Below are 22,031 nucleotides of genomic sequence, written 5' to 3'. Positions count from 1 at the left end.
ATTAAAAGCTGATTTGGAAAAAAACTTATATTTATTACTATTCATTTATAGTAAAAACATCGTCGGTATAAGTTAAGTTCAAAGTAGATTTCGTCACAAATAATCAAAAAGGACCAACACTTTTCGCTAAAAACTATATCAGTGTGTATGTAAACAATGACTGGCAATGAAAAAAAACATTAATTTTGAAACATAAGCTCTCCTGCTTTATAGTAAGAATTGCTCAGATGTCACTTTCTTTCCATTAATTTACACATTGATTTGCAGCAATAGCAGCCACCATCAGTGCTTTGAGCGCTTTGCTTTTTTTTTATAGTTTCATGTATTTCCATGTTTTCTCTATAGTCATAATATGTTACTATAAGCATTGTAATAGTGTTTTATGTAATAAAATATTTTGGTATTGGTATTGGTAACGTAAAGCTACAACTTTTTACCGTCCTACTCCAAGTAGATAGATATCTAATATCAACAGGTTATTTGGTAAGTATTTTACGTATCTATATTAATCATAAACTGTTTACGGGTTATATATTTTAAACTATTTTTAGGTTTGAAATGTTTTAGGTACTTCCCCACTATTGTCTCATTTGGGTCGTCGCATCAGCGCTAAATTATTGTATCAGTTTAATTATACGCAGTACCAATAGGGCATGTTAGCCCTGATTTTAAATGTGGTTATATAGATAAAAATACTGTATAATGGGTTTTATTATTGTAATTCTATAAAATAAATGTACAAGACTGAGTTTTTCTTTTTTTGTCACTGACTTAAACTATTAATAGTATTCGTTAGAGACAACCTTACAATATTAGCATAGTCAAACTAAAGTACTTTTGATCAGGAAGTTTCGAATAGGATATATATATATACATGTGTATATATTAGCCAATCGTTGATGAAACTTATATCCTTTGTATATAAGTAGACGAATGTCCTCTTATGTGCATGACGAATTTTAAAGGTTGGATGATATTTTCTTAAAGCGAGTAAGTAAAATTCAAATATCTGTATAAAAGTAATTTATTTTTAAAATTTTTATACCTTATTAATATGGGTAATTTGGACATTTCCATTATTGATATTAAATTTGACTGAGATGCACGAGACAGACATATCAATAAGTAACCAATAGGTCGTTTACGTTTTTCAGTTCACGTTGGTGTCAGTCAAACCCGACGTTCGGGTAGTTGTCAGAATTATACCCAGGATAACGATGCCCCTTTTCTTCATGCAAAATGTTTTCGTTTTACCCCAGGACAGTCAATGTTCTTGTTTCAGATCAGTATATACTTAATACCTGTTGCCTTACCTGCAGCCTTTAAGCCGCTCACGAGTTGGATGAACTTTGAATAAAATAGAGACAGTCCTACAGACATCCGTCCCATGTCATAATGTATTAAAACAACGTATTCAAAATATCCACATTAACATTATATTTTATCTGGTTTCACACTTGAACCTCTACTTCAGTGTGGTTGCTCGTCAAGATCCGCAAGTAGACAGTTACTAAAGAGGGTAGTGGAATGGCGTCTGCGGATCTTAAAATTAAATGTTTTGTTTCCAGTTCTTGTCGAAAAGTAGCAGGCTCTAGAAGGTATTTCATTATTCAAAACTTGTTGTGGAAGGTTCAAATAGATGTGGCAAGCCTGCTGTTTTGAGATGTTATAAATTCAGCTAACTTGATACCGTTTTATAACGGTATGAGTTTTAGTCTAGCAGAAAAGAAGTTTTGTCTGTAGAGCTATGTCTATTTCATATAACGTTCAATCAGGTCAAGTGGTCGGTTTGAAAGCTGCACTCCCAAGATTTCTGGGCATAATCTGTTCAATGATAGACACTTTTTTATACAAAATAAAACAAGATTAACAAATATTTAGAAATATTGAACCGATATATCAGTTCTGTGAAATGCCAAACTACTTTCGTTTTCGGTAACGTACACAGAAATCGTCCTGGAATCTTTGACATTTTTCTCAGCAATCCGTTACCAAGGCTCGCCCGAAACCGCTTTTTTTGTGTGACCGACATTTGAAAGCGTAATTTTGAGGCTAATCTTTGTTACCTACACCGGATAGGTCACTGAGAAGTCAGCTATATATACAAGCTACGTGTATGCTATTGTTAGTTAACTTGACAGGGTAGCGTTTTGCTGTCGTTATAGTCGGTATTATTAGAGCAAATGGCAAGTAAAATTTAGTTTATGGATTTTTTGCAGGACCAGTAGACACTTATTTTACAATTTTCTCTTTTTTTTCAAGTTATGTTACAATAATTTAGATTTACTTGCAAATGACAAAAGTTTCATAAATATCACATTTAATCAGGTTTAATGAGGAAAATCAAACAAAATAATAATACATGTAATATTAAAACAACAACAACAATAACAACACATAAAAACACGTTTGTTTGAAATTATTTTATATACAGTTAAACATGTATTATGCAGCCAACCAATGGAACAGCACATTCTGGCTGCTTAAGGCAGGTGACGGCTTACAACAAGTTGAAATTTGAACAAAAACTCAAGTTAGCTGACTGCATGCTAAGGGCAACTAAGGTACTGTAGATGTGAATATTTAAAATAATTGTTTTCTTGATAAGTGTATTGCCATGTCAACGTGGCATAAGCTTTATTGATGTTGTACAGTAGACTGAAACTATGTTTCTTTTCAGCAAACTTATAAACTATGTATTTTCAGATCTATTTCGATTTAGAGTTTATTTATTTACATGTATTTCATAAGGCTATCAGCCCATCATGGCATAAAACATATCCATATAATTATCCAAAGTCAATTTGGAGAAAGCCAGACGAATAATTTTACGACCCTTTTCATTTAACATTAATCATTTAAATAATTTTACAATGTGTAGGTTAGTTATATCAAAGTACATTTTATATAGATAGGCAGACGCATGTAAACAGATTTAAGATATTATATTATGCCCGAACGATAACTTGATATTTACATAACTATAAATAGATTTAAATGACGCATAGGGAATTCAACATTTTTGTAACAAGTCAAAATCTAAATATTTCTTGTGTACGTACAAATTACAAATTAGCTCAGAGGTAAAGTGTACTGTTTATTTTCATTAGATCTTTTTGCCGTGTTGGTTCGAAACTCAGCGACGGCAGTTAATTTTCGTTTAATTTTTGCATAAAGATAGATTCCTTCATTGTCATGACACAACGACAGAGAAATGTCTGAAGCCCGATATGGTAGATGAGAACAGAATAGTATCATATCAATATAATGCCATATATGTAAATAATAACAATCAAAGGAAGAAAGGAAGATTGATAACGGATAGGAAAAAACAAATGTCTGACAAAAGTCTTCATGAGAATTCGAAAACAGAACGATTTGATAATTTGAAGTTAGTGTGACTGTGGAGTTTTGCCATATACCTATTAGATTCTTAAAAATGAAACAGATACGGATATTTACTTATCAAGTATTGCACAAGCAATATGAGTTGTTATTTGATCTATTATCATGAAATAGATGCATCCTCGTGTTTGCGAAAGAATCACGGTATCATTTGTATTTCTTGTTACTAACTTGTTACTCTGACCAGGGCTAAGCTACCGAGACGAAATGTAAGAACGGCTAGGCTGCTTATCTTAACACTAATATACTATATCGGTCTTCCGCAGACTGGCAGATAACATGGATAAATTTCTTCTAAACACGCGTATAAGATTAGTCTGGCTACCGACTAGATAATCTCTTTTTTTAGAAAAAAAATAACTCTTTTATATATTCTGATTTCATCAGTCTTGGCTCTGATTGCTTAATTATTTCTAAAACATATCTTCGTTGCAGCCAAACTTCGTAAAAAACAAGAGGACAAGTCCTTTTAGGTGGGATCACCAGTTTTGTCTTCCTGTATGTTTTGAGAAATAAAGGGACATAATTATACAAATATGAATAGCCTCAGGAGTTATCTCCTGTGAACAAAACATAGGGTCTGAACACAGACTAGTATAAGATAATCAAACCGACTGGCAAATAATGAAATAAACTTGAAATGACTGACAGATATTTATATATACATTGATTCCTAGTTTTCCCATATGTACCTAGTCTTTTGATACCCTTGGTAACACAGCATCACCTAAACAATTATCATTAGATACAATATTATGTAAGACAGATGTACGTGCATTATAACCGCCACAGAGGGCAAAATGTGCATTACACGTACCACTAAATTAATTTTCTACATGTATACATGAATCGATCAACAAATCGAAAATGAAAATAGACTTTCAGAAGTATTTAGGAGTAGAAACATTTAATGCATTCTAACCAACATTTTCGTGCTATTATAATTACTGACTGGAGGACAGACTAATGGACACAATTTCATATTTCTGTCTTTAATGTTATAAAACAATAAAAAAAAAGTAATGTTTTTTTTCAGATTTGATAAAATACGAAGTGTCCAGACATGTCCAACGCCGTTCTATCCAAACCACTGGATATAGGTACATGTATTGATACATACAATAATTATCTTACTGTAAAACATCATTTTCATCTATACCTAAAACCCCTCGTTTACTTATTTATAATGTTGTTGTTAAAACTTTTTGTATATACATGTACTTATTTTCCCATAGAACATGTATTCTGCATTTATAGTTTTTATTCTGACTTAAGATACACTGAGAAACTCATGAATTGCAACAATCAATTGAAGGTTATTGATCGGCTAAATATAAATTACATCGAAATATTTAATGCATTTTTTTCAGCTGCCCCTGATTTGATGCGAGCAGTGCCGTTTACTCATTCCGGTTCATTACATGTACAAGTAAAAAGACTTTTGGGTAAAAAGAAATGTAAGTGTTTAAATTTGTTCTACAAAGTTATGTTAAAACTTGATTTGGGTAAAAGCTGGAAGCTTATTTTCATGAATTATACAAACACTATACAAGTTTTTCTCTTGAAAAGGATTTCTAAATTATAGGTGGGAAATAAAAACCAAGATAAAATAAAGAGACAGTACCACATCAACATTAACGAAGTCTCCAAGACAAATTCCATATACATATTTATTATAACCTAAAATTGATTGACCTTTAATAAAAGAATTCTAATACCAGGCTCAGTCCTTAGCTATTTATCATATGTCATATTTGGAAAATATATATTGTTTAAACAAATTACCAAACAGTTTGTTTATTCCGCAATTCAATCTTGACTTGTCTATACTGTTAATGGTAGGGCAATTGTTCTGAAATACTACTGAACAAAAACAATTTATGACTTGAAATGACATTAAATGAAAATACGTACTATACTTCAATTAATGTTTCGCAATGTTTTATTTGAAAGAACATAATAAAAGAAGAAATTCTATTGGTTAGCATGGAGGATGTACATGTAATCATAGACAATCTGATGGGTCAGCATGGAGGGTGTGATCATAGACAATTTGATGGGTTAGCATGGAGGGTGTGATCATAGACAATCTGATGGGTTAGCATGGAGGGTGTAATCATAGACAATCTGATGGGTTAGCATGGAGGATGTGATCATAGACAATCTGAATCTGATGGGTTAGCATGGAGGGTGTAATCATAGACAATCTGATGGGTTAGCATGGAGGATGTGATCATAGACAGTCTTATGGGTTAGGATGGAGCGTGTGATCATAGACAGTCTAATGGGTTAGCATGGAGGATGTAATCATAGACAGTCTGATGGGTTATCATGGAGGATGTAATCATAGACAGTCTGATGGGTTAGCATGGAGGATGAAATCATAGACAATCTGATGGGTTAGCATGGAGGGTGTAATCATAGACAATCTGATGGGTTAGCATGGAGGATGTAATCATAGACAATGGGATGGGTTAGCATGGAGGATGTAATCATAGACAATCTGATGGGTTAGCATGGAGGGTATAATCTGATGGGTTAGGATGGAGGGTGTGATCATAGGCAATCTGATGGGTTAGCATGGATGATGTAATCATAGACAATCTGATGGGTTAGCAAGGAGGGTGTAATCATAGACAATCAGATGGGTTAGCATGGAGGATGTAATCATAGACAATCTGATGGGTTAGCATGGAGGATGTAATCATAGACAATCTGATGGGTAGCATGGAGGGTGTAATCATAGACAATCTGATGGGTTAGCATGGAGGATGTAATCATAGACAATCTGATGGGTTAGCATGGAGGGTGTAATCATAGACAATCTGATGGGTTAGCATAGAGGTGTAATCATAGACAATCTGATGGGTTATCGTGGAAGATGTAATCATAGACAATCTGATGGGTTAGCATGGAGGGTGTATTCATAGACAATCTGATGGGTTAGCATGGAGGGTGATATCTTAGACAATCTGATGGGTTAGCATGGAGGATGTAATCATAGAAAATCGGATGGGTTAGCATGGAAGGTATAATCATAGACAATCGGATGGGTTAGCATGGAGGATGTAATCAAAGACAATCTGATGGGTTAGCATGGAGGATGTAATCATAGACAATCTGATGGGTTAGCATGGAGGGTGTAATCATAGACAATCTGATGGGTTAGCATGGAGGATGTGATCATAGACAGTCTTATGGGTTAGGATGGAGCGTGTGATCATAGACAGTCTAATGGGTTAGCATGGAGGATGTAATCATAGACAGTCTGATGGGTTATCATGGAGGATGTAATCATAGACAGTCTGATGGGTTAGCATGGAGGATGAAATCATAGACAATCTGATGGGTTAGCATGGAGGGTGTAATCATAGACAATCTGATGGGTTAGCATGGAGGATGTAATCATAGACAATCGGATGGGTTAGCATGGAGGATGTAATCATAGACAATCTGATGGGTTAGCATGGAGGGTGTAATCTGATGGGTTAGGATGGAGGGTGTGATCATAGGCAATCTGATGGGTTAGCATGGATGATGTAATCATAGACAATCTGATGGGTTAGCAAGGAGGATGTAATCATAGACAATCAGATGGGTTAGCATGGAGGATGTAATCATAGACAATCTGATGGGTTAGCATGGAGGATGTAATCATAGACAATCTGATGGGTAGCATGGAGGGTGTAATCATAGACAATCTGATGGGTTAGCATGGAGGATGTAATCATAGACAATCTGATGGGTTAGCATGGAGGGTGTAATCATAGACAATCTGATGGGTTAGCATAGAGGTGTAATCATAGACAATCTGATGGGTTATCATGGAAGATGTAATCATAGACAATCTGATGGGTTAGCATGGAGGGTTTATTCATAGACAATCTGATGGGTTAGCATGGAGGGTGATATCTTAGACAATCTGATGGGTTAGCATGGAGGATGTAATCATAGAAAATCGGATGGGTTAGCATGGAAGGTATAATCATAGACAATCGGATGGGTTAGCATGGAGGATGTAATCAAAGACAATCTGATGGGTTAGCATGGAGAATGTAATCAAAGACAATCTGATGGGTTAGCATGGAGTGTGTAATCAAAGACAATCTGATGGGTTAGCATGGAGTGTGTAATCATAGACAATCTGATGGGTTAGCATGGAGTGTGTAATCATAGACAATCTGATGGGTTAGCATGGAGTGTGTAATCAAAGACAATCTGATGGGTTAGCATGGAGAATGTAATCCTAGACAATCTGATGGGTTAGCATGGAGTGTGTAATCAAAGACAATCTGATGGGTTAGCATGGAGGATGTAATCCTATACAATCTTATGGGTTAGCATGGAGTATGCAAACTTTATATTTTGTTCACCATTTTATTGATTTTACAGGGCAGTCAAGATACGTTGTAATTTCTCAAGGGTGTTTATACGTGTATGAAGATAAGAATGCGAAGCATACAGAAAATGCATATACTATCAAACAGTTTGAAAGGTGTGTAAAGATTTTAACATTTATACTTCAATGAAAACGATACGAGATATATGTCTCAGGGAAGTGCCTACGCCTTTTATATCTTGAAAAATGAAATTGGTCGAATCACTAAGGTCTAAGATTAGCTGGCAAACTACGTTGAATGTCCTTTGTTAAAATGTAGAACTGATGAGACCGATAAACCTCATATATAAAATTTTCCTCTGGCTATCTCGCCTAAATGATTCGTGTAGCAATGATTTATAAATACTTTGAATCGTAAACTCAATAATTTCAGGAATCAGGCAAACCATTCAGTGTTTCAAACTAACAACATACAACTAATGATTATTAGCTCAAACGTCTATAGGCTAGAGGTACTATACTTCACTGATCTCAAACGTCTATAGGCTAGAGGTACTATACTTCACTGATCTCAAACGTCTATAGGCTAGAGGTACTATACTTCACTGATCTCAAACGTCTATAGGCTAGAGGTATCTCAAACGTCTATAGGCTAGAGGTACTATACTTCACTGATCTCAAACATCTATAGGCTAGAGGTACTATACTTCACTGATCTTTGTGTTAAGTTTCCCGTCAGACAATGTCAGTGAATCAACAAAAAAGCTCTCAATTCTGGCTGCAACTCATATGTCTGCCCTGACTCCTTGATGCTCGGGACCTGTATGCTATTATATATAGCATTTAACTACTATATAGATATTATCACGATGCATCGGCTGTACTTCGCCAATAACGCTGAACTGCGTCTGTAAGCTGGAACTTTCTTACTGCCTCAGTAGATTACCAAACTATATGAGTCTCTGTGCTCAAGATAAAAATGCTATTGTCTATTGCATTGAAATAGTAAAAGTATAGCTTCTATGCTATTAAGCTGAAGTCCAGAGAATATCGCAGGGTACAATATGTTGACACACGGTGTTCACTCAACAATGTCACTCCATAAACAGATTGTTTACCTTGTGTAAAGAGGGCTTACGGGAATACATAAACAGTTGTACGAAGCATTTTAATCATTTATAATGTGGTATACAGCAGTACAGTAGAGGTATTTAAGTAATTCATATTAGAGATTTTCAGCTTACTTCGACGCGTACTGCGGACCACGGACTGCGAACTTACTATAGGGGTTTTCTCAAACTGTATGTAAGTTGTTTTTTTTGCAAAACTGAACAGCGGCGTATTTAGCATCCGGTTCTAATGCCGTAATACTGTTTCTATTTAAAATATCCGAGAAAAGATAGTTATAAGATTTAATATCCATTGTATTGCATTTATGAATTACCGATATACATGTATTTTGTCTTACAAGCATTCGTAACAGTGTGGGCGCATTTTTTTTTTTAAATATCCTTTTACCTTTTATACCTTTTTTATTAACGTATCTATTATACTCAAGTCTTTCGACATCGCAAACTTATTCCTTTTTATCTGAAGTGTAGCAACTTATTTAAATGCATGTTGTCAATTTCGTGAGGATCTAGTCAGTATTCGTTAGCAGCGAAAACGGCTGTTAATTCAACGATCAACATACCTTTTAATCAAGGATTTTAACAAATGACACCTGGGCCCAGTTGTTCGAAACTTTAACAGGCGATTAAGCTAACGGTTGATTAACTTTTAGGGTTATTTTTCGACATTTTAGAAGACTTAGAAAAACAAATGTATGAGTTAAGAATTATGAACTTTGAAAAATCTTTACAATAAAATCAAAACATCATACTAGATTCTCCCATCAAGACTAGTGTTTTGAATCATAATTTAACCAGCGGTTAGTTTAACAGCCGGTTAAAGTTTCGAACAACTAGGCCCTGGTAAGGAGACAGACACTCTTCCCCTTCCCCTGTGCCGCAAGAGGTTCGCCTATTTAAGATCAGGGAATCAAAACAACAGTATGTTACAATTTAGTTGAATATTTGGTATCAAAGAATGCATATAGTGATTTTGGAAACATAGTTTCGTACTAATGCACTCGGGTTGCTGAATTTTGAAAATGCACGATACGATGCGTGACAGTTTAATGCACCGCGGTAAAAAATGTCTTACTTGGTATTATACATGTATATTCTGAACTATTTCAAACCCTACAAATTCATTTTATACGGTACTGAATTCATTCGGTTTTCCCGGTCACATTATCTTATCAGGATATAAAAGATGGCTACATTATAAATTATCAAACCAATATATACCGCGAGTTTTCATGAGTTTAAATATTTGTCCAAGTTCCCCAAAACCGACTATCTACACATACCATGTGTATGCATGTGTTCGAAATGTCAATGATAAAGGCTTGTCTCGACTACTAAGCTGGTTGTATCAAATGACCACACAGAATTGTTCAAATGGTGTCAAAAATATAATTTCGTTGACAATTCTATGCATGCACTCAGTCCATAAAACATTTTTTGGAATATGATCGGAATTTGACCTTGGACGCGTCACATGCATAATGTTCACAAAACAATTTTCGGTCTCCGCTGGGTTTTAGATTGTCATTTTGACAGCCAGTTTTAATGGCACTTAAAGATTAAATTCCAGTTGAGACTGATAATTCATACTGAGTAGTCACTTTAAGATAGTAAATTTAAAACAACTTTTAACATGCAATTCTGTTATCAGATTATGAAAATACGAAGTGGCTATTTCCTTTTTTTATCTCCAAACATGCTGATACATAACTAATTCAGGATGTTTTAGCTAAAATATGGTAATGTATCGGATCTCGTTCCGACGGGGTTGAAAGTTACATGTATGAGAACTTCCAGTATGTTAAGACAAAGTGTTGAAATAAATCATTCAAGAAATTTCAGTAAAACTTCTATTTTATCGAACATTAGATACATTATCAAAATTAATGAAAATCAATGACCAATTTCGTACAGAATTCTACTAGAACATGGTATATATACTATACAACAAAAAATAAACGGACTTTAATTTCATTCAGGATGTTTTATTATTTTTAAACAATAATATTTAGTAATTCGTTTTTGTATTATGTTGCTAGGAAAAAAACTAGTCTAGGAATTGTATAGACGGACACATATTAAATTCAGGAATCGCCGTTATCTTCAAATCCATGTTTCAAGTTGTATTATTAATGCATGAACATATTAAGGTAAATTATTATCGTAGTAAAGTGGGTTCGAAACTTCACATGTCATATCGTTCGATTCGCACGGAGGTTAAGTAACGCCAGAAATGTCCCAAAATATAACATATGATGGCCCTATATCGCTCACCTGTTATCATTGCACTTGAGGACAAGAAGGTCCTCAGAAAAAATATCTAAGTCCAAAGGACAGGAACAACTAAGGGAAGAAATTAAACCAAAAAGAAAAAAAAAATCTTAAAAGGTACAAATATGTCAAAATACACCTAAAAATTGGAGGTACCATCCATGTTGTATCACAGAAAAGTGGTCTCAGTTTTTCTCTACGGCAAATAATAAAAAAGTTACTAAAAACAAGCTATTAATAGTAACGTAAAAGGGAATTAATTAGAAAAAAAGATTGTAAGTTAATAAAAGAAGGATCTGCCAAATAAATCTGTTGACATAAATGAAATTTCAGATCAGTATCTTCATTAGTTATGGAAATATACCCATTTTAATTTGAAATAAAGGGAGGTAATTTGACATAAAATCAGTCATTAGTTATCTACCCTCATTGGCTCAGTCCAATTAATGACAATAATAAATTTCAATAAGTCCTGTAAGTACTTACTGATATAAATCCATTTTGATTACAATCAGGGGAGGTAATCAGATATAAAATAACTATGGAACCTACTAATGGATCTGATTTGCAATGGAATCCAAGATTTATTGTTGTTGAAGATATTTTGGAAGTTTGTATCAAATAAAACCATAAATGAAGTCTCTATCTGGCTGCAAAAGCCAAAATAGCCAATTTTGGACCTTTAAGGGGCCATAACTCTGGAACCCATGAAGGAATCTGGCCAGTTCAAGAAAGGAACCGAGAGCTTGTAGTGATACAAGGTCAAAATAGCTAATTCTGGCCCTTTCAGGGGCCATAACTCTGGAACTCATCAAGGAATCTGACCAGTTCAAGAAAGGAGCCAAGATCTTATGGTGATACAAGTTGTGTGCAAGTTTGGTAAAAATCAAATCATAAATAAAGCTGCTATTGTGCAGACAAGGTCAAAATAGCTAATTTTGGCCCTTTCAGGGGCCATAACTCTGGAACCTATATTGGGATCTGGCCAGTTCAAGAAAGGAACCGAGCTCTTATGGTGATACAAGTTGTGTGCAAGTTTGGTTAATAAAATCATAAATGAAACCATTATCGTGCAGACAAGAAATTGTTGACGGACGCACGGACGCACGAGACGCACGGACTGACGACGGACGACGGACGAAGGGTGATCACAAAAGCTCACCTTGTCACTATGTGACAGGTGAGCTAAAAACAAAATGTTAAAGCATACGGATAATTGAATAAACATGCTTCACACAAGTAAAATGTGACAGCGTATTTAGATGACATCAGAATATTGCGATTACATGTTTTAAATGTAGCCTGTTCACTATCCATATATTTTCAAACGTATGTATTGTATAACAGCAGATAATCTCACAATACACTAATTTGTACAATGAAGGCAAAAGTTACAACACATATAGGTAAAAGAAATATATATACGCTAAGTATGTTTTCTGTTTTGCGAACCTTTAAATATTTTGAGAAAACCCCTACTGTAAGTACGCAGTCCGCTGTCCACAGTCCGTGTCGAAGTAAATTGAAAATCTCTAGTAGTAACATGAGTCATTCGTAAGGTTCGTAACATTTTTGATGGGATCTTGGAACGATCATAGAACAACAACAAAAGAATGTTCAATCAAACCAGGCCATTCGGAGTTTGGTGTTTCCTCTTTTCATTTTGAAAGCTTGTTGACAAATGGCAATATCATTTATGAATCATATGAATAATATTACACGAGTACTTGTTACGGTATTATATAGCGAGAACATTAATTAAATAAAAGAATTGTTTTGCCTCTCCCTGTATGAGTCACAATATTTTCTCAAAATTACAGCGTTTATTCTTGTGGTAAACAATACACTTTAAAGAGCGGTGCTTATCTTTATAAGTATCATTAGTCAAGTTCTGCCCACTTGTACTGCTTTGTTGTTTCGCTTACTTAAAAGTTATTAAGTGTCAACGCAGAAACAATAATATTAATACAAATGTACTTTGTACGTTACCAGTTAATGACCGATTGTCTCTATGAAGCCACCAGAGGTCCATTACGAAACTACTTCAAACTAAAGTGAAAAACTTTTTTGTAGACTAATTATGACTATAGAGACCCTTCTTCCAAGGACTAGAGTGAAAAAAAAGATCGAGGACAAATTTCTGAGACGACAACATTTAACCTATGAAAAACTGTTGTGAAACAAGCCCAGGGCGCAAGTTGTTTTAGCACGTGATTTACATGTAGATCTACATGCTCGTATTTCAAAGAAAATGCTTAGAAGAGAGCACAAAAGTACAAACTTAAGGGTCAAGGATTCGACAAAAATAATATGCCTGAATTAGTGGTCCTCCTTAACTGTTTCAAGTCTATTATATTACAATAGTGTAGTGGGTAAATACCAAACACGCTGTCAATTAATACTTTGATAATATTCTAACGTTTTGGCTAATTGCCTTCTTTAGGGAATAGTAACAATTTTAATATATATTTAAAATATATATTCTCTCCATACAACAATTCATATTTCTAAGAACAAAAACATGATGTATTGAATTACGCGGAATATTGCTAAACTTCCTACATTATTATAGATCTACAAACAAGTTTCACAAGTCTATGAGTCTTCACAAAGGTCTTGTTACGGTTATATGTACAAAAATGGCCTAAAATAATGAGTTCAAAAGAATAAAATCAACAACATTATATTAATTGTTTTGATAGGTGAATAACGCTAATACATCTACAAACAAGTATTTGAACGCCATGGTGAAAATAACGGTACTAGCGTTCCTAGTTGCGACATCACTGATGGCGTCATTTCTCTGTGAAATACTGTAAAACGCTAAAAAAAAACATGCAAAAAGCTCTCAAATCAAGGAGAAAACAACATCTGCAATTGATATTGCAGGGCTGTATTTGCACGGAATGGACCAAATATATTGTCAATGAATCAAACAACTTAAATATGTAAGACATTTTATATACGTTGATAATGGAACTTTCTTTAATCAGCAAAATTATTTTTACAGTCTTCCTTGTTAACTTTATGGCTATTTCTGGTTATGTAAAATAGCATATTGATTTCTAATGAATATATTGAAGTCATTCATTAAAGGAATATGCTCGGCCGCATGATTTAAGTACATTTGAATTGTTCCTTAATTACATATATACACGTATTTGCTTTACAATAACGTTTGACGTAACGTCAAATTAGCGTGTAAGTGGAACTTTTTCGTACAGATAGTCAGGTTAAAAATCGAAGTGTAGAAGGGACAATTTGCATGATTTCGTAACAATGTTTTTAAGTTTGGGGATACTATTAGACATTATTTTTTTAGCAATTAGCACAAAAGGTCATTTTTTCAATGTAAACAATACCAAGCCCTTTGTCAGAACGAGGGAATTACCTTACCTAGAACCTAGTCTCTTATTTGAGAAGTATACCGTATAAATCATATGTATGTAAAAACGGAATTATTTATGTATGGTATGAATAAAATAAAGCTAAAGGAACAATAATAATAAAAGAACAATGACTGCTATGGTTCAGAAACTTATTTGCAAGACAACTGAATTGTACACATTTGCATTTATTTCAGTGTGAAAGATTTTGATGCTGACAGCGACGAGAGCTTTTGTTTTTGTATAAAGTATGAGATTCCAACCAAAAAACCTCTTATATTTGCCAGCGATACGTACACTAATAGAACGGTAAATTACAATTGCAATCACACTTTTGAGCGCAACATATTTACCACAATGTATTAGATAGAGTCCCCGATGTAAATGTATCCCAGCGTCGACAGGTAGTTTCATTGAACCTGAATTAATCTAGTTGATGTTGGTTCATATTCTTCAAATGTTTACCACTATGACAGAATATCTACTTGTTAAATGAATAGCATAATTTTGTATATATATTGAAACACAACACTTTCACGAGTTTTTATTGGTACATGTATATCTAACGAAAAATATTGCTATACATAATACTTTATGTTTTGTTTGTTGTAGGTATGGATTAACGAAGTAGAAAAGGCGATACAGGAAGTTCAGCAATTTTCCGCGTAAGTCAATGTTTCATGTTTTAGTTCTTGAAAATATGAAGTGTGGTACGGAAGGTTTATATATTTTGAAAATTATATTATAGTTTAAGGCGAACGTGTTTTCAGAATATATATTTGTCAATAAAGTCAGAATCTTTTTTTCAATACTCTTTGTTTACAGAGACAGTGGCTTTGGAAGCGCAGGTACATTTCCACCCAGGGACAGTGGATATGCAAGTGGGGGTGTATTCCCGTCTAGGGATAGCAGTATTCCAGGTGATGCACAATGATGAATAATTGAATACATTAATATTAACAGGAATACAATAGTTTCTAACTTTATGTACCAACGGTCACTGAAAATTGAGATAGAAAATGTTTTGCAGCTGACTTACAGGAATATATATCGGTTGATAAAACTCATTCTGACTGCTGATAGAAAGCTTAGATTTAAAATGGTAGACATGTTTGTGACACTTTTTGACAAAGAAATAGACGGTTGATTTTTCGAGCTCTCGGTATTGTTAATTTAACTTCTAATAAATATATAGGAGTTATATATTTTGCAGATGAAGCAGACCATAAAGGCTATGATGAAATACCGGAGTGGCATATCAAAACTGCTAGCCCACGACCAATACAAGAATCATTAGGTGTGAACCTTAAATCATAGTGAGGCAGAAATACTGAAATATAATGCAGAATCGAGTTTCGCAAGTAAATATGTCAATGGTTCCATGTTCAAATTACCTAGTTGTATGTATTACCAATTTACCATGTACAACATGCATACTTAAGATTCCAGACACATAATAGAATATGCATTTTTATCAGTACTCTGTCATACTAGATATTGTAGAACATACATTTTGTATCAGATATTATTGAAAATCACACACGCACATTTAATTGTGTACATTTGCAGATACTTTGACTTCTTCACCTATGTTGTCTGTAAGAACTGGCAGTACAGAGAGGACGGTGCATACTGATGATAGACTTGTTCCTATAAGAACTTCTGACAGTCGTTTTCACGGACAGAATCAGGATAGCGTGTACGCAAATACTGGACCAAGAAATGTAGATCACTTAAGTACATTGTCAATGGCATCTTTAAAGGAAGACATTAATAATGACAGCCTGTATATAAACACAGGAAGTTCAACAGGAGCTACCCAAGCCATAGAGTCACTTCCTTCAACAACAAGTTCCCTCCTGTCGGTTTCTGGGGATACAGAAAGTGTAGATGAAGAGAGTTGTAACAGTGAGACTGTACCTAAAACAGTCTATGAGAGTCCTGAGGAAGATGTTGATACACTATATGCAAATGCACAGGTAAAAGAGGTTAAGAAAGATGCTCTGTGTAGTGATTAACAATATTTCATCTTCGGTTGCTTTTGAATCAATTAAATTTTGACTAAAATGTTATTTTCATGATAAGAGCAAATAATTTATATTGGATACATATATCTTAATATTTATGAGGCTGTTATATGTTCTAGCTCTTTGGGACCATGAAGTCAATAAAGCGTAACTGTACAAGCTCTAGAGGCTTTAGGGGTGTTAAACATGTCATTATCTTTCACAGATAGACAGCTATAGTCTGCTATTATTTTGCGTAGTTGCTTTCTATACAGAGGATTTTTTAATAAATTTTACCTGTCACACCTTCGGGAATCGTATCTATATATTTGTTCAATCTTTGTGTGTTTTGTTTTAGTTTTTCAAAACAACTGATTACTACTGTGCGTCTAAAAAGAACGGAAGAAGGTAAATATGCATATCTAGTTAACATATATTAAGTGTGGAAAGCGATACAGTTCCTTAAATGTGACCGAGGACTGAACAGTCATACCTAACATTTTATATGTCATGTCCGCATGCTAATCCATGTGACGTGTAACATTTGTTCTTTTATACACATGTGCTATATTATACGGATTAATGATACATACATATGTGTTGTATTGTACAGATTAAAGATACAAAAATATGTGTTAAAATAGACAGATTAAAGATACACAGATATGTTTTATATTAAACAGATAAAGATGCACACAAATGTGTATTATTAAACAGACTAAAGATACACAACCATGTGTTATATTATACAGATTAATGATACACATATGTGTTGTATTATACTGTGTAAAGATACACATACATGTGTTATATTATACAACGGTTTAAAGATACACAGACATATGTTATATCATGCAGATTAAAAATACATAGTCATGTGTTATATTATACAAATTAAAGATACACACATATAATCATACAGATTAAAGATACACATACATGTGTTATATTATCGTGCTAGCGATTCTTGGATGATTTACAAGAAATCCCAATGTTGTTTTTACCGGTATAAACGCACAGAAAATAACAAACAGTTCTTATATTTACAAAGTTTGTAGTTTGTACAGTAGCCTGCTACAAAAATAAGCGTTTGCTTTCCATGAATACCAGATAATCAAAATGAATGTCAAGATATCGATCTTTTCACCATCTATATAGAACAGCCAAATAGACCCGCCCACGTTCAATTGTAATTCGACTTCCAATAAAAATAGTTCCTGGTTTTTATTTAAAATATCGTTAAATCCAGTTAAAAATATAGTCGTGTCGATTCAGTTTTGATTTTTACCGTCAGAAAAATACGTTCTAGCTAACATTTACAGTTCTTTTTGAAATTTTGGTTTGAAAGAATTTTGAACGCAATTTTGTACATGTTTATTGCGCATGTTATATCTCAGAAAGTCCCATCCTTGATATCGTTACACCAATGTTGTTTATACGAAAATAAACCCTTTTTCCTTTCCATACAAAATATACAGTGAATGTAAATATTCTGCAATGAAGAACGGTTGACGCGCAAATCGGTAAGAGAGCATTATGACTCCAGTCAATTATAACGCCAAATTGCCACACGACTCCAGTTTATTACTTCTCGGATAAATAATCAAGCCCTTCCTTATAGTTCGGATAGTTAGATATTTGAATAGCTAAACACTGAACCGTGATAAAACAGGCGACAAACCACTCGAATGATCTTTTGTTAAGTAAAGGTTACCCCCGGAGAATTCAGACTGTTTTAGCCATCGGCAAAATAGAAAAAATCCATATTACAAAAGTATGAATTGTACAATCGGTCGGATGAAGTCACAATAGTTGAAAAGAAAAAATACAAATGTATATAGATCTATATTAATGTTTCATTTTCATGTCCTGGGTGAAATTCAAGCAAAGTTTAGTAATTATATCTAGCAATTTTAAATAGATTACCATGTATGCTAATTAAGACTTTATACAGGTGCAGTCTTTAATGATTCTTGAACTAATGAAAATTTTGCAGCAAGTTGCAGACCAAACCAATTGGTACATTTCTCGTTAGTCCCGGAGAGACTACAAAGCTGGTATGTGTTACTTTTGTATTCATCAAATTCTGTGAGGTCGTATTATTTGATCCATAAGTATCGCTCTCGATAAATAAAAACTATACTTTAATTTACTTTATTTCTATGTTTTGTTTATAATACAATAATGCTTGAAACGATGCCTAAACATTTGTCTAACAGCTACACGTACTGAGCATATATACAGAAATAAGATATATAGGAGTCTGAAACACACTAGAAATTTGAACAACAATATTGCACTTTTATGTTGCAGGACCTGTGTGTGAAAACTTCAAATGGTGATATTTCATTCCGCATATATGAACAGGTAACGTTTAGCTCTATTTTAAGCAAATTATTATTATTATTATACCAGATTTATATAGCGTCCTTTTCATGATCAATTTCACGTTCAAAAGCGCTTTACATAGTTCAAATGCAGCCACACAGGGCGCATAATTCATCCTCTACAAGTACAGACACAGAGCGATCTGACCAGAGGGGCAGAGTGAGACAAAGCCCCCACGACAGAGAGATCAGAAATCAGATACAGGCTTGTCCGGCTAACTTAGCCTAGCTCATTGCGAATAGACAGCCTGGTTCTTTAACGTGCCCAGTGTATAAGCACTGATACACGCAAGGATTGCCTGGGTTCCTAACCAGTACACCTCTAGTTGGGTGGGAAACACTGAAAAGCGTTTCTGAAAATTCCCGGGTAGCTGCCGGGGATCGAACCCCCGACCTCAGGATTGGAAGGCCAGTGTGCAAACCACTGAGCTATCCGTTCACCACTAAAAATGCATGTACTATAATATTTTTTTCTCGCGTGATTTCACTGAAAGAAAAATATCATTCTAATTTCGCTTAAGAGTCATTGTTATAGCAAAAGCGAAAAATTGTGAAATTTTAAGGTTGTATCTGATGCTCAATAAAATGTGTTCCATAACAAAACTAAATTAAAAAGATCCGTTCTCAAAATTCTTTTCGTTTGATGTAATGGTACTGTAGTAGTATGTGCAAAGTGCGAACTTCTTCCTACTTGTTTTAAAATATGTCATTGTATTTCAGAATGGGAGAATATCGCTATTTAAAACATTTTCAATGGAATGTTGCATTTTTCCTACCCTGGATGCACTCCTGCGATACTACCATGTTTACGAGTTGCCTTCAAAGACTTTCAAAGTAAAACTAAAAAAGGGATTAAACATTGCCGCCTAAGTCAACTTCGTTTAAATGTCTCTGTGAGTACAAAGGAGATTCAAAGTGGATGATATAAGAAGTGTTAACCTCGTGTGTGCATAGAAATTTTTGCATAAGTTATGTAAGCTTTCTTAGAGTTTCATAATATCGTGTCAAAGATCTCTTCTACGTTTAAATATGTGTACGTCGTAGTAATAGCATCGATTTTGTTGCTAGGGGAAAGTGAAGATATATAATTTCCATATTTCCTAATTAAGAAATAATAAATATGTGCCTATATTTTATCAGTTAATAAAATATGGGCAAGAGTTCGGATGCGTAATAATTAAATTACGTGCGTTATTTCGATTCTAACCACGCAAATTCTTCGCATTTAACAGCACTACATTTTAGCTCGATATGTCATTCGGCTGGTCATATGCTATTATAAAAACCTCCCCACGAATGGAAAGCGTTGCATAAAACGGAATTTTCCGATATTCAGCAAATTTTAATAAAGTATTAAGTAGTTACTGCTGTAAAAATTTATATTACACAGTTGCGTGCTGGTATGGAACTATGTTCATCTCTACAAATTTATAGAGAATTGAAAAGTTGTTACGAAAAATCGAAATATTTTAGTGTATTAGAAAATGTTAAACATCGAAATATGTTAGCCAAAATAAGATTGAGTTCTCATAAGCTATTTATTGAAACAGGAAGAGACAGAGGTATAGGTAGAAGCCAAAGAATATGCACATTATGCAATATGGGTGACATAGAGGATGAATTTCATTTTATATTGATATGTCCGTTGTATAATGATTTGAGAAATATGTTTATTTCAAGGTACTTTACTATTAATCCTAGTGTTTATAAATTTATACAATTGTTAAACGAAGATAAAAAATTAGTACTGCAAAAGTTAGCACTATTTTGTATTAGAACCTTTGAAAGACGCGACAATGAATTAGATTAATGTTTCTTTATTACTATATGACTTTGTTATATTGTGTTATTGACATGCTCAGGTCCCTTTATTTCTATTATTATTATCACGTATTCGCTCTCTCTCAACGCATGCATTGTTATTTACATGTATAAAACATGTTGTTATGACGATGAGTATTGTGCTCAAGTCTAAATAAACCATATGTTCTGTTCTGTTCTGTAAAAATGTTATTTTCAATAACATTTAAGGTCGGATATAGAAATCAGAAGTAAATACTCCATTCAAAGTTTATATATGCAGTTTCTAAAAATAGTGCACGTCACCTACATGATGGCACTGAAACATACACGCCAGAACATTGCGGCGGCATATAAACACGTAAACACTTGAGTCTGGAAGATTGGAACATGAATTATAATTTATTTACTGTCAAAGTAGAATCTAGTTGTCTTGACATTTGTGGTGCCTACAACGCAGAAATTGTAAACTACACACACGACCAGACATAGATGCACTGGTGTTGAAGTTGAAACTTACCGTGCTGAAACATTTTCTTACGGTAAAAATATAAACAAATAAATTCATCAGTTAGAAATTGTTTGTTTCAGAAAATTTGATGTACTTTTTATTACTACTACATAGCTCTGAAAAAGAGTATTCGGTCGGCATATAACAGAAGCAGAGTAGAATCTCACAGTAGGGCTGTCATTGATTGGGTCTTAGGCATATCGACGATACCGATATATCAGAAGACAGTTATCGATGATACATCGATATATCGATTATTAAGTTAGATTAACAACCTATTTGTTCATATGCATACTATATACCTTCCTGTAAATGCTGTTTTTAGTTTTATTGCCTACTTTTCATATTACTGTTTGATTGTGTTGTATTTATATTTATGAAAATAAAAGAAACAAATAAAAATTAATAAAATCTTTCATTTTTATTTTGCCTTCACTTCTCTTTTGCATTTATCTAAAATTACAACTTTGTAAGCTTAATTGTTTTTGAGGGTCTGAGTGTTTATCTGGATAGTTTTTTCTCTCTGTAAAATATCGATTTTTGAAAATGGGAATCGATAATCGATCGGCAAAAAATATCGTTGATACATCGATATCGTTTCTATCGATGACAACCCTATCTCACAGTCGTGTTACAATTGTAGGGTGGAATGGAAGAGCTATATTTTATCGTAGATTCATGTATAGGAGATTTCGCTATATGTTTATATAGCAACTGCTGCGGATCGTGTTAGAATTTCGTATCGAAATTGATGCGAATTTGAACCACGTATATATTAACAATTGTCGCGTTCTAG

General features: G+C 33.8%; 1 protein-coding gene across 6 annotated transcripts; it reads left to right on the top strand.

Annotated features, from left to right (window-relative positions):
- Nucleotides 1–875: 875 nt before the first annotated feature.
- On the top strand, nucleotides 876–21,659 carry LOC123557388 (uncharacterized). Of its 6 annotated transcripts, none has more exons than XM_053543741.1 (13): nucleotides 878–990; nucleotides 4,442–4,505; nucleotides 4,776–4,862; nucleotides 7,798–7,900; nucleotides 14,729–14,840; nucleotides 15,144–15,196; nucleotides 15,357–15,451; nucleotides 15,745–15,828; nucleotides 16,101–16,510; nucleotides 16,896–16,945; nucleotides 18,534–18,594; nucleotides 18,851–18,904; nucleotides 19,645–21,659. In XM_053543741.1, the coding sequence occupies exons 2-13, from the start codon at nucleotides 4,469–4,471 to the stop codon at nucleotides 19,792–19,794; spliced, it is 1,296 nt and encodes a 431-aa protein (XP_053399716.1). In that variant the 5' UTR covers nucleotides 878–990; nucleotides 4,442–4,468; the 3' UTR covers nucleotides 19,795–21,659. The 6 variants fall into 6 exon arrangements, with proteins under 6 accessions (XP_053399721.1, XP_053399716.1, XP_053399719.1 ...); XM_053543742.1 differs by lacking the exon at nucleotides 878–990 and adding an exon at nucleotides 1,475–1,598; XM_053543743.1 differs by lacking the exon at nucleotides 878–990 and adding an exon at nucleotides 2,547–2,564.
- The last annotated feature ends 372 nt before the right edge of the window (nucleotides 21,660–22,031 follow it).

This window comes from Mercenaria mercenaria, chromosome 5 (genome assembly GCF_021730395.1).
Source record: "Mercenaria mercenaria strain notata chromosome 5, MADL_Memer_1, whole genome shotgun sequence".
NCBI lineage: Eukaryota > Metazoa > Mollusca > Bivalvia > Venerida > Veneridae > Mercenaria > Mercenaria mercenaria.
The sequence above is the reverse complement of the archived record's forward strand: the minus strand, read 5'-3'. Positions and strand labels throughout refer to the sequence as shown.